The following is a 13,423-nucleotide window of genomic DNA, read 5'->3' as shown; positions in this document are numbered from 1 at the left end:
ATCATAAGGAAATTTTAATTCCACTTAGCAGTTCAGGGTTCATTTTTCCATGCTTCTGCTTACTCTTTATCACTTTCAGATGGATGAATAATGTTTTATCTAGTAATCTTCCATCATTTAACCATTCCCCTATTTTTTGGACATACAGCTTCTACTTTACCCAGATAGAAAATAATTCTATGACAAATATCTTTTTTTAAAATATTTTCTTTTAAGTCTATTTGAGAGACAGAGAGAGAGAGAGAGAGAGAGAGCGAGAGCGAGAGAGAGCATATGCAATTGGGAGAGGGGCAGAGAGAGAGAGGGAGAGAGAGAATCCCAAGCAGGCTCTGCACTGCCAGCACAGAGCCTGATGTGGGGCCTGAACCAACAAACCATGAGACCATGACCTGAGCTGAAATTAAGAGTCAGAGGCTTGGGGCGCCTGGATGGCTTAGTCGGTTGGGTGGCCGACTTTGGCTCAGGTCATGATCTCGCGGTCCGTGAGTTCGAGCCCTGCGTCGGGCTCTGTGCTGACAGCTCAGAGCCTGGTGCCTGTTTCGGATTCTGTGTCTCCCTCTCTCTGACCCTCCCCCATTCATGCTCTGTCTCTCTCTCTATCTCAAAAATAAATAAACGTTAAAAAAAAAAAATTTTAAAGAGTCAGAGGCTTAACTGACTGAGCCCCCACACCCACCGGGTACCCCTGTAACAAATATCTTCATGCACACCACCTTTCATGTTTTATATTATTCCCTTAAGATAAATTTCTAGAAGTAGAACTATGTTAAAAAGTAGCAAATTGCTTTCTAAAAGGGTTATACAAATTTAAAATGCTAGTAATTATTCCCAAATAGTAATTTCACAGAAAATACCTATTTTAAGTTTCTAATTTCATATAAAAATGGCATTTCAGTGTTCTAATTAGGAGTTCTTATACTACTAAGGAGGCTAACATTTTCTCCTGTTTATTTACTAAATATAGTTTCTCTCATCTCTCCTGATTGTCTGGCCTAGGTTAAGTCCTCATTCTATGTATTCCCTTCTACACAACTCGATACTTCTCTCTTTCTCTTTTGTGACAATTAAATGCTTAACATCTGTCTTTCCCAATAAAGTAGGCTCCACAAAGGCACAAAACATTGCTATCCACTATATCTCCAGTTCCTAACCAGGGTCTGGTAGAAAAAGGTTGAATAAATGAAATGCTCCACTTATATCTTTGACAAAAACAATTAATATTTCATAGTTTAATTTTGTAGTAAGTCAGTAAATGGAGTTCTCTGCTTATCCCAATTAGTGATGTTTTCCCATATGTGATGGTGATTCAAGCAAAGTTATAATTCTGAATATGTTATCAGTATCAGATCTGGTCCTTGATATCTGTTACTACATAAATAAAGGTTAACATTGACTGCACTTGTTAATGGCTTTCTGAATAGCTCTGGTTCAGCATAAAACAGCCAGTAAAGATCAGGTTATTCCAGAGTGCTGAATGAGATCACTTAAGAAATAACATAAATAAAAGGACCACATGGTTAGATTAATATATCCAAAAGTTAAATAAATCTTTTTGGTAACCCCTAACAAGCCAACTAAAACAATTTTATACTTTTAACTCAAAATCCTGGATATTTTCTAAGAACAAATTTTTCCTTAGCTAGATTGTAGTCATTCCTTATAAAAATAACTCTTGGAGTGGAGAAAGTTTTCTGCAAAGCAAAAGAAAGGAGTAGAGTGAAGAACCCAACTGTTACTCCTCTTGACCATAAGGGAAAAAATAAAAACAGCAAAATAGATTAATATGCTTGCTAACTATCTACTATGTTCCAATTATTGCTGATCATTTGAATATGAGGGGTGTCTAGACCAGTACTTCTCAGACTAGACTGCCTGTGGTAAAGGGGCCAGTTTCGGTGTGTGTGTGTTTAAAGTTTCCATTCCATTGTTGACTGGTATTTTTAAAAATTACAATAGAAATAGAAGTCACTAGAAAAATGATGATGTGTTTGGATGTTGTGGTAATGTCAAATTTGTTAACCAAACCTCTAAATGCTTATTTGGAACTTTTATCTTGAACACTCCACGGACCATTCTTTCAGTAGCACTGGTCTAGACTATGCTGTTTATGTTATGACAACGTCATTACTCTTTAGTACCAGCACCAGGTTAGCATTTACGAACAGAAAAATTATTCCAATTGTTACTTTTAATAGTTCCAAGTAAATATAATCATAGAATCCTAGGATTAAGAGTTACTTTAGAGGTTTATCTAGTCCAAACCTTTAATAAAACACACATAAGAACATTATATAAGTTAAGAGTATTATATAGGATAGAATGAAAAACAAAATCCATCAGCATGCTACCAGGGACCATAGTCCCCATGCTAACAAATCTGTTTAGCATTCTTTGGATATCATCCTTTGTCATAAATTCCTATTACTGATATTTTAAGATAATTTCTCCAACTTGTCAATAATGACGCCAAAATATGTCAAATGTCCTACAGAAACCAAGATAGGTATGCCTTCAGGATTTACCTAATTTCCTTTATTAGTAATATTTGAAGGTTTTTTTTTACATTTCTTTTTAGTGTTTATTTTTGAGAGGAAGAGACAGAGTGCAAGTGGGGAGGGGCAGAGAGGGAGAGAGGAAGACACAGAATCTGAAACAGGCTCCAGGCTCTGAGCTGTCAGCACAGAGCCCAGTGCAGGGCTTGAACTTGGGAACAGCAGGTCATGACCTGAGCTGAAGTCGGATGCTTAACCAACTGAGACATCCATGTGCCCCTGAACGTTTTTTTTTTTAATGTTTATTTATTTTTGAGAGAGAGAGAGAGAGAGATAGCGCACAAGTGGAGGATGCTTAACCTACTGAGCCACCTAGGAGTCCCTATTTGAAGTTTAAGATAAGCTCTCAAGAGATATGTTTTAGCCAGAAATTTTATCAATTTTAAATGTCAGTATTTTATATTATAATGCTTGTTGTAAATATTCTATTATTTTGAATTATTTAGTGTTATAGAATTATCTATTTTTATAGATTTTTATTATTATTATTTTTTGTAGAGAGAATGCACAAGTGGGAGAGGGGAACAGTAAGAGAGAGAGAGAGAGAGAGAGAGAGAGAGAGAGAATCTTAAGCAGACTTCATGCTCAGCATGAAGCCTGACATGAGGCTCGTTCCCATGACCCTAGGATCATGACCTGAGCTGAAATCAAGAGTCAGATGCTCAACTGACTGAGCCATGCCTATTTTTTATTTTTATTTATTTAAGTTTATTTATTTATTTTGAGAGAGTCCATGCACAAGAAGAGGAGGGGCAGAGAGACAGGGAGAGAGAGAATCCCAAGCAGGCCCCATGCTATCAATCAGAGCCCCATGTGGGGCTCGAACCCATAAACCACAAGATCATGACCTGAGCCAAAATCAAAAGCCAGATGCTCAACTGACTGAGCCACCCAGGTGGCCCCCTATTTTTTTATTTATATTTATTTATTTATTTGTTTGTTTATTTATTTATTTATTTTAATTTTTCCCTATTTTTAATTTTTAATAATTTATTTTTATAAGTATCTAATAATCCATTATCTAGTTATCTATTATCTAACATTCTAGTCTAAATATTTATCACTTATTTTAATCTCTTTTAGGATAAAATCAATGAAGTAAATACCTAGGAAACCCACATCATTATTTTATTTGAAGATGTTTTCATAAAAAAATTTTCTAGATAAAAGAACTACATGTCAAATGAGACAGTACAAAGTGGTCAGGCAGATATTTTTGGATGCAGCAATATACTCCATAAAAAACATTTACCTTTTTATGGTAATGATTCTCAAAAAGGAGACAAAGGAATACCAGAATCACCTACAAAAACTTGTTTCCAAACAATCATGCTACTGCCATGTGTTGGCTCCTACACACCCTCCCCCCCAGCACAGTTGCATGGCCCTATGATCACTTTTAAAGGGGTAAAAAACCCTTACATTAAAATCTATCTTTAAATAGAGCCAATTTAACAAACATTGAGTATTTTACTAAATGTTTAGTATCTATTAAATGGCTCGAGTGTTGCCATTTTTTGGTGTGTACCAAACAGCTCTAGAAAAAAATCTCTTGGTTTAATATTTTATTTTTTAAAATTTCTTTTAATATTTATTCATTTTTGAGAGACAGAGAGAGACAGAGTGTGAATGGGGGCGGGGCAGAGACAGAGAGGGAGGCACAGAATCTGAAGCAGGGTCCAGGCTCCGAGCTGTCAGCATAGAGCCTGACGCGGGGCTCGAACCCACAAACTGCGGGATCATGGCCTGAGCTGAAGTAGGCTGCTTAACCGACTAAGCCACCCAGGAGCCCCTCTTGGTTTAATATTTTAAACTCAGATGGCACTTGAGGAACGACTTACCAATTTGAGCCAGAGACTAAGAAATCGAGGATCATTATAGTATCGTTTTTCTCCTTGTAGTGCTTCAACAGCTCTTTCTAATAATGTTGACATATTACTCTCTTTCCCCCCCTGAGGATAGTTCTGCTCTGTCCAGTTAATATACCTGAATGGAAAGGAAAAAAATAATTTTAAAGTTTAATGTGTACTTTTGTTCTTGCACCAAGACCCATTCTTGACTTTCTTAGGCAGAAATATCTAATATATTGGAAGTATGTTTATTTAGAGGTCCTCAATGTCAGGTCCTAAGTCTATATCCCTCAAGCTTTACCAAATATTGCTAACATATACCTCTGGGAAATAAAGACGATGGGGATAAAAAGGGTGTAGCTCTCAGCCGCCTGCCACAAAGTTGAAATTTCTTCAGTCCTGAACACCTCAAGAAGAAACACTATGATTATTCTGTCTTTCCATGTCCCTAAGACACCACTTTGTACTCTGACCTACTTCTGTATACCCTAATTTGAGAAGTATGGTCATAAGGACTCATTTGTTAAGTTTCTATTGCCCTTGTTAAATAAAAAAGACCCACCTATCCCAAACATCCAGAGGATCATTTCCAGTGTAAAATCGAATTTCAGATTCAAATGCCCTGAAATTTAAACAGAAAATGTTAACATAAGCAATAGCGAGAACAGCCAAATAAATATGTCACACCTCCATTTTTATTATTTTTTTTAAGTGTTTAATATCAATTCAAATAACTGCACTGGAGTTTGAGGCTTTGTTAAATAGAAAGAAAAATAGAAATCATCAAGATTCTGCCAGATAACAAAACAGGAGGGACAAAACATGTAGAAATTAGACAAACAAATTCTAAGACAACATATCAAAAAACAGAATTACACAGCAGTAAAGCTCTGGAACAAGACTCCCCAGGTTCAAATGCAGCTCCACTCATCACTAGCAGAGTGACAATAAACAAGCTGTTTAAATTCTATTTTCAGTCTCTTCATCTGTAAAATGGGGATAATAATACAGAAACCCCCCCCTTTCTGTGTAGGGGGATACTTTCCAAGATACCCAATGGATGCCTGAAATCCAGGATACTTTCAAAACCTACATATATTTTGTTTCATTCCTGTACACACATACCTATGAATAAGTTCAATTTATAAATTAGGCATCATAAGGGATTAACAACAACAATAACAAAATAGAACAATTACAACAATATACTATAATAAGAGTTATGTGAATGTGGTTTCTCTCTCAAAATATCTTATTGTTACTATGCTCATCTTTCATCTTCCTGTGAGGATGTGAGATGATAAAATGCCAACATCATGAGATGAAGTGAGGGTAATGGTGTAGGCACTGTAATGTAGCATTAGACTACTACTGACTTCTGACAATATGTCAGGAGGGTCATCGGATTCTGGACTGCAGTTGATAGTGAGTAAGTGAAACTGAGGAAAAGTGCAACCACAGAAAAGGCAGGACTACTGTAGCAACTATCTATCTTATTAGGTTGATTACTCTTAGTATAAAGTGCTTAGACAGAATAAGTACTCAATAAATGAGAGCTATTATTTTATATGTATATAGTAGTATTGAACTAAACATACACACACACACAAACATAGAAGTAAGAATTTTAAAGTAAAATTCCATGGGTAACATCAGTCAGAGAAGAATAATACCAATATGTACTTTGGGGAGTGCTTCAAAGAAAGCGTAAAATTTTACTTTGTAAAGAGCTGGGAAAGGCAGGGCTAAGATTAAGTTAAGACTGACCAGTTAGAACAGAGGGAGGTACTAGGTAATAAACCACACTTTAGATAAATGTTTCATCAATAATAGCTGTATAAAGGGTTATGTCAGAATTACAAAATAGTTCATGACACAAAGGAATTTATACTCCAATAAGAAAGACAAAGTATAGGGGCGCCTGCGTGGCTCAGTTGGTTGAGCATCCGACTCTGGCTCAGGTCATGATCTCACGGTTCATGGGTCCACTTTGGGCTTTGCACTAACGGCGTGGAGCCTGCTTCGGATTCTCTGTCTCCCTCTATCTCTCTGCCCCTCCCCTACTTGCTCTCTCTGTCTCTCAAAAATAAACAAACATTAGAAATAAAAGACAAAGTATACAAATGAAAAATTAACCCACAATACAAAGTGGTATAGTATATTACAGTTGCCAAGAATGGAAAGTAAAGCCTTTGAGAAGCAAAAGGAGGTATCACAGAAGCAGCATCAGAAGGTGGGACTCTGAAGGAACCATAAAATTTCAAAGAAAAGTGGAGTTTTCCAAGAAATCATTGAATAAAGTTGTAAAAGTGGGAGAGTTTATCAAGAGGAAACTGAGCTATAAGACAGTATTGTGAATAAGTGGAGATATCTGGAGAAGTAAGAAGGGCATGCTTTAAATGTAAATTTAAGGACTTTGGGTGCCTGGCTGCCTCAGTTGAAAGAGCATGCAACACTTTATTTCAACGTTGTGAGTTCAAGCCCCTTGTTAGGCATACAGATTACCTTAAAAAAAAAAAAAAAACATTAAAAATAAAGACTTTGGGTTCCATCTGCTCAAGCTACTACTGACTCCTTAATTGGAGAATATCTTGGGGTGCCTGGGTGGCTCAGTCAGTTAAGCATCCGACCTCAGTTCAGGTCATGATCTTGTGGTTTGTGGGTTCAAGCCCCATGTCCAGCTCTGTGATGACAGCTCGGAGCCTGGAGCCTCCTTCAGATTCTGTGTCTCCCTCTCTCCCTGCCTCTCCCACACTCTCACTCTCTCTTTCTCAAAAATAAAAATAAACATTAAAAAAAAATAATTGGAGAATATCTTAAATACGATAAGTAAAGACTTCAAAAAGATCAATTAAGTAACATTTCAGGAATAAAAGAATTTATATAAGGAACTACAATTATGAAGCTAATATGGTAATTTAAGTATGACATGATGATGGAATTACCTGCCGAAATGGTGAAAAAATAAAATCTAAGACACTACTGATAAATATCAGCAACCCTCCAAATTTCTCTATAGATGCAATGCAATCCAACCAAAATCTTACAAGGCTCTGTTCTTAAAACTGACAAGATTTTAAAATTTGTTTGGAAAGCAAAGGACCTAAAATAGCCAAAACAAATTTAACAAAGAACAACAAAAATTGGAGAACTCACTCTACCCTAAGTCAAGATTTACTATATAAAGCTAATCAAGACAATATGTAATTGGTGAAAGGATAAGCAATTAGATCAATGGAAGAGAATACAGTCCAGAAATATCCACACACATACAGTCAAATGATTTCTTTTTCACAAGGGCCCCAAACCAGTTCAGTGGGGAAAAAGAAAAAAAAATCTCTTCAACAAATGGAGGCAGAACAACTAGAAATCCATATTGGGGGGTGGGGGGTGGGCAGAAAGAACTTTTCCAGCCTTACAGTGTACACAAGGATAAATTTAAGATGAATCATAGACTGGAACATAAAAGGTGAAACAATAAAGCTACTAGAAGAAAACACAGGAGAGTATCTTTGCAACTTTGGATCTTTGCAAAGATCTAAAGACACAAAAAAGCACTAACCATAAAAGAAAAACTAATTCATTAAGCTTAATCAAAATGAAAAATATCTGCTCATCAAAAAACACCACTGAGAAAACAGGCAACCATGAACTGGAAGAAAATGTTTGCAACACATTATTTGATAAAAGTCTTGTACACAGACTATGTAAAGGTCTCCTGCAATCCAATTTTAAAACTGGGCAGAATGTCTGAACAAATACACCACAAAAGAGATTTAAAAGGCCAATAACTGGGGTGCCTGGGTGGCTCAGTTGGTTGAACGTCAGACTCTTAATTTCGATTCAGGTCAGGATCCCAGTGTTGTGGGATAGAGCCCCTGTGTCAGGCTCCATGCTCAGTGTAGAGCTTAAGCATCTCTCTCTCTTTCCCTCTGCCCCTCTCCCCCAGTCATGCATGCACTCTCTAGAAAGAAAGAAAAAAAGAGTAAAATCTATGATCTATTAATAAAAAAAAAAAAGGCCAGTAACCATGAGAAAAAGTGCCCACCATCATTAATCACCAGGGAAATCACAAGTAAAACCATAATATTATTACATACCCACCAAAATGGCTAAAATGAAAGACTGGCACCACCAAATACTGAAGTAGACTTGGAGAAGGCAAACTCTCATACATAGCTGACAGAAGTGTAAAATGTTATAAACTCTTTGGAAAACTCCCAGTTTCTTAAAAAGTTATACATTCATTTTATTTTTTAAGCTTATTTTTGAGAGTGAGAGTGCAGGCATATGGGGGAGGGACAGAGAGAGAGAGACTCCCAAGCAGGCTCCATGCTGTCAGCGCAGAGCCTGATGTGGGGCTCAAACCCATGAACCTCCAGATGATGACCTAAGCCGAAGTCCAATGCTTAACCAGCTAAGAAACCCAGGTGCCCCAAAAAGTTAAACATATTTATATGACCCATCAGTTTCAGTTCTGTTCTTTTTTTTTTTAATGTTTATTTTTGAGAGAGCTGCATGCAGGGAAGGGGCAGGGGGGCAGGGGGGAGAGGGACAGAGGATCCGAAGCAGGCTCTGTGCTGACAGTAGCAAGCCTGATGAGGGGCTTGAACTCACAAACTGCGAGATCATGACCTGAGCCAAAGTCAGACTCTTAAACGACTGAGCCGCCCAAGCACCCCCCAACAGTTGTAAGAGAAATGAAAATCTATGTCCACAAAAATCCTTGTACAAGAATGTCCCCAGTAGCTTTATTCATGAAGCACAAAACTGTAAAGAATCAAATGTCCATCAATTAATAAATGGATAAACAAATGAAACACTACTCAGTAATAAAAAGGAACAATCTGATACATGCAACATGGAAAAGCCTAATAAAACATGCTGAGTGAAAGAAATGTATGACCTCATTTACATAAGCTTCTAGAATAAGCATCAAATGATGCTTATTCTATCATCTATGATGACAGAAATCTGATCATTGGTTTCTTCATGGGGGAGAGGAAGAACACTGATTGGGAATGGGCATGAGAGAACTTTCAGAGGTAATAATGTTCTGTGGGTTGAAGTGCATGTCAAAACTGATTAAATGGTACACTTAAAAATCTGAGCATTCACAGCATGTAAATTATACTTTAAGAAAAAAAAAATCCCAGACCTGAGAAACTGACTAAATATAATTTGGATGAGAGGGCAATGAGTAAGATCATTCAAGTGAGTTTTGGTACCATTAACCAAAATGGAGTAGAAGAAGGAAGATCATTTATAAGAGAAGTGATTCAGTATTTAATACATTAGCGATTATATGTTACGAGTAGATAAAAAGACATTTAGAAGGCAAATAAGAGATGTAAATAGCTGTTAAACAATCCCGGAAAATGTGAATATGTAAGGACACACAGGGCAATGAACAAAAGACTTAGGTAAACTGCAATAGGAAGCCAATAAGAAAAAAGGAAGGTTCGAGAAGTGGAAACACTAGTACAATATCACAGAAACCAGGAAGAAGAGTTAACAATACAACACCATAATCTTTCGATACTTTTAAAGATCCAATGAGATGAACGAGGACATTCATTACATTATAACCCCAAATTTATGATAACTTGACTATGATGGCGAAATTTTTTTGTCAGAGATTCAAGGTAGGAAAGGATATTTTAGTTCACTTTTTTGAAAAAAGCTTATTTAGGAAAATAAGTTCTATAGGTCCATTTGAATAATGCAGTACAGTTGACTCTTGAACCACATGGGTTTGAACTATGTGGGTTTATTTATATGGAGATGTTTTCCAAATAAATAGTATATAGTTCTATAAATATATTTTCTCTTCTTTCTGATTTTCTTAACAACATATTCTTTTCTGTAGTTTACTTTATTGTAGTATAGTATATAATACATATACAAAATATGTGTTAACTGTTTATGTTATGTATCAGTAAAGCTTCCAGTCAACAGTAGGCTTTTATTTATTTTTTTTAAGTTTACTTATTTATTTTGGGGGTGGGGAGGGGGAAGGGCAGAGAGTGTGAGAGAGAGAGAGAGAGAGAGAGAGAGAGAGAGAGAGAGAGAGAGAATCCCAAGCAGGCTCTGCACTGATAGTGAAGAGACTGATGTGGGGCTCAATTCCACCAACAGTGAGATCATGACCTGAGCCAAAATCAAGAGTCAGATGCTTAACTGACTGAACCACCCAGATGCCCCAACAGTAGGCTTTTAATAAATTTGGGGGAAGTTGAAAGTTACAAATGGATTTTCTACCGCTTGGGGAGTCGGTGCCCCTAACCCCTGTGCTGTCCAACTGTAGTATTTTTTGGCTTTTCTTTTTTCAGAGTTTATTAAATCATCAATGAGACACTTTCTAGTATAAATTTAATTTCTTTCAGGTTTATCTTTTCTTTGGAGGTCACTATTTCTTTTTTGGCACATTCTCAAAAATACTTTCCTAGAAAGTTAAAAATTGAGTATACATACAAAATAGCAGATCCCCTCTCTCTGAGTACTCAAAATCCAAGGAAGCGATTTCTCTAACTGGTTATTATTAAAGAGTTAATTCTATTTAGGGATCCAGAATGACATGATACTTTTGGTAAATACTGTAATATGATACTTGCTTTACTTTGCTTTTCATTGTCCCCTGTATAAGATGTATCATTTTATTTTATTTAAAAAAAAATCTTTTTTAATATATTTTTTGAGAGAGACAGAGACAGCAAGCAGGGGAGAGGCAGAGAGAGAGGGAGATAGAGAATCCCAAGCAGGCTCCACACTATCAGCATGAAGCCCGATGCGGGACTCAAACTCACGAACTGTGAGATCATGACCTGAGCCGAAACCAAGAGTTGACACTTAATCGACTGAGCCACCCAGGTGCCTCAAGATGTATTTTTTTTTTAAGTTAATTTATTTATTTTGAGAGAGAGAGAGAACAGGGGAGAGACAGGGAGGGAGACAGAGAATCCCAAGCAGGCTCCACACTGTCAGCACAGAGCCCAAAGTGAGTAGGGCACAATCTCATGAACCTCGAGATCATGACCTTAGCTAAAACCAAGAGTCAGAAGCTTAACCAACTGAGCCACCCAGACGCCCCAAGATGTACTTCTATTGATACAAAAGTTTGGCTGCTCCATAACATAATGAAATGAAATCCTATACTCTTGTTTGTAATCACACTCAGGGAGATCTTTAGATAGCTGTTGTGTGATGAAAAAGCAGGTGGAGAACAGATTCTCACACTATCAACTTTGAAAAGTACTCCTTATGCCAATCTGCATGGATCCACACCTACATTACTAACCACAGTTAGGGATGAATGATGACAGGTTCACCCCAAACCGTTCTACACACCGTTTCTGTTGCTGAAGAGTAGTGTTACAGGCAGATTCTTGCTGCGCCAATGCTCCTTGAAGCGTAGACATGATCCGCCCCTGCCTTAAGGGTTGGACATTTTCTTTACTCAGCTCCCACTCATCTCCCTCCAAAGACATGGCTTCACTGGGAAGAGAGAAACAAAAGCAATACTGATAACGCATTATTGTATCACTAGATTATTATAAATGCTTTCAGATAAGTGATTATTCATGATCTTTGGGCTGAATATGGTGGGCTGGCACATTAGTAGTGTTCTTATACTCCTAAGCTTCTGAGCCTTTCTATGACCTGGTTTCCAAGTTTATGGCTGTAATATTGCCTAACGGAAAAGAGAATGTGACTAGGATACTGTGGACAGTTATAAGAGTGAAGTTTAAGCCAGGAAGAAAAGAAGGGGAAAAAATTATAAATTTGGCAAGGTAGATAAAAAGCAGTTCTATGCTTACCACTAATGCATCATCCCATTTAAAGTTAGCAAATAGTTTGTTGGACTAACACCCCATGTTTCAACTGATGGCTTAAAACTGAAACTGGAATGAATATGTATTTCCCAGAGAGGGGACAAAGATACAATTTAGTGATCACAACTGGTCCCCACCACTCCAATTCTGTTAAGCCTGTTGATGGGGAAATTCCCACAAGTTTTTTTTTTTTTTTTTTTTTTTTTTTTTTTTAAATTTTTTTTTTTTCAACGTTTATTTATTTTTGGGACAGAGAGAGACAGAGCATGAAGGGGGGAAGGGCAGAGAGAGAGGGAGACACAGAATCTGAAGCAGGCTCCAGGCTCTGAGCCATCAGCCCAGAGCCTGACGCGGGGCTCGAACTCCCGGACCGCGAGATCGTGACCTGGCTGAAGTCGGACGCTTAACCGACTGCGCCACCCAGGCGCCCCTCCCACAAGTTTTTTGAAGGCAATCACCATACGGGGTATGTGCTCTGAACTTCAGAGCTCTGCAATTGTCAGATAGAAGCCCACTTCTGGCTCTGGGACATCATCTCTGAGTTTAAAACTGAGAAACAGGAACTAATCCTCAAAATAAAGTGAAAGTTATGTGTGACCTCAATCTAGATGAGAACTAAAGAAAGTAAACTGTGAGTGATTAATAATTTAGGTTGTAACTACTCACAACTTTTTAACTATATTGTGTGACTCCTATAAATGTAAGGGCTGTGCCATTTTGTTGATTTGTTGTTGTTTGTTTGTTTATTTATTTTGAGACAGAGAGAAAGAGTGCAAGCAGGGGAGGGAGAAGGGGACAGAGGATCTGAAGCAGGCTCTGTGCTGAGAGCAGAAAGCTGGATGTGGGGCTCAAACTCACGAACCTGAGATTGTGACCTGAGCTGAGGTTGGACCCTTAATTGACTGAGCCATCCAAGCACCCCAGCACGTCATTTAGTTTTCTATCCCCATGGTCTAATATAGGATCTGACGCTAGTAAGCACTGAATAAATGTTTGCCGAGTTCATCTGAAATTCTTCTCTTGATCGTGAAATAGCAATTAAACTATCTCAACTAATGTCCCAAACTGAGCTGGGACTGCTCCCATCCCTTCCTGCTCTTGTCTCTTCCCAGACCTGCTCCTCCCACAGTCTTCCTTCATCTCAAATAAATGGCACTTTCATTTTTCCAGTCACACAAGCCAAAAATCT

General features: G+C 37.6%; 1 protein-coding gene across 3 annotated transcripts in view; it reads right to left on the bottom strand.

Moving 5' to 3' along the window:
• The window catches only part of BUB1B (BUB1 mitotic checkpoint serine/threonine kinase B), a 51,102-nt gene that overhangs the window by 36,193 nt on the left and 1,486 nt on the right, over nt 1-13,423 (bottom strand). For 2 of the 3 annotated variants that reach the window (XM_025918824.2, XM_086710349.1), the window contains exons 2-4: nt 11,750-11,896; nt 4,965-5,024; nt 4,394-4,538 (exon numbers count right to left, since the gene is read on the bottom strand). In XM_025918824.2, coding sequence (XP_025774609.1) covers nt 4,394-4,538; nt 4,965-5,024; nt 11,750-11,896 — 352 coding nt within the window. Of the gene's footprint in view, nt 1-389; nt 445-4,393; nt 4,539-4,964; nt 5,025-11,749; nt 11,897-13,423 lie in introns of those variants that run through there. The other variant, XM_086710350.1, reaches the window with a different exon arrangement.

This window comes from Puma concolor, chromosome B3, assembly GCF_028749965.1.
Source record: "Puma concolor isolate L17-30 chromosome B3, mPumCon1.1.hap2, whole genome shotgun sequence".
NCBI lineage: Eukaryota > Metazoa > Chordata > Mammalia > Carnivora > Felidae > Puma > Puma concolor.
The sequence above is the reverse complement of the archived record's forward strand: the minus strand, read 5'-3'. Positions and strand labels throughout refer to the sequence as shown.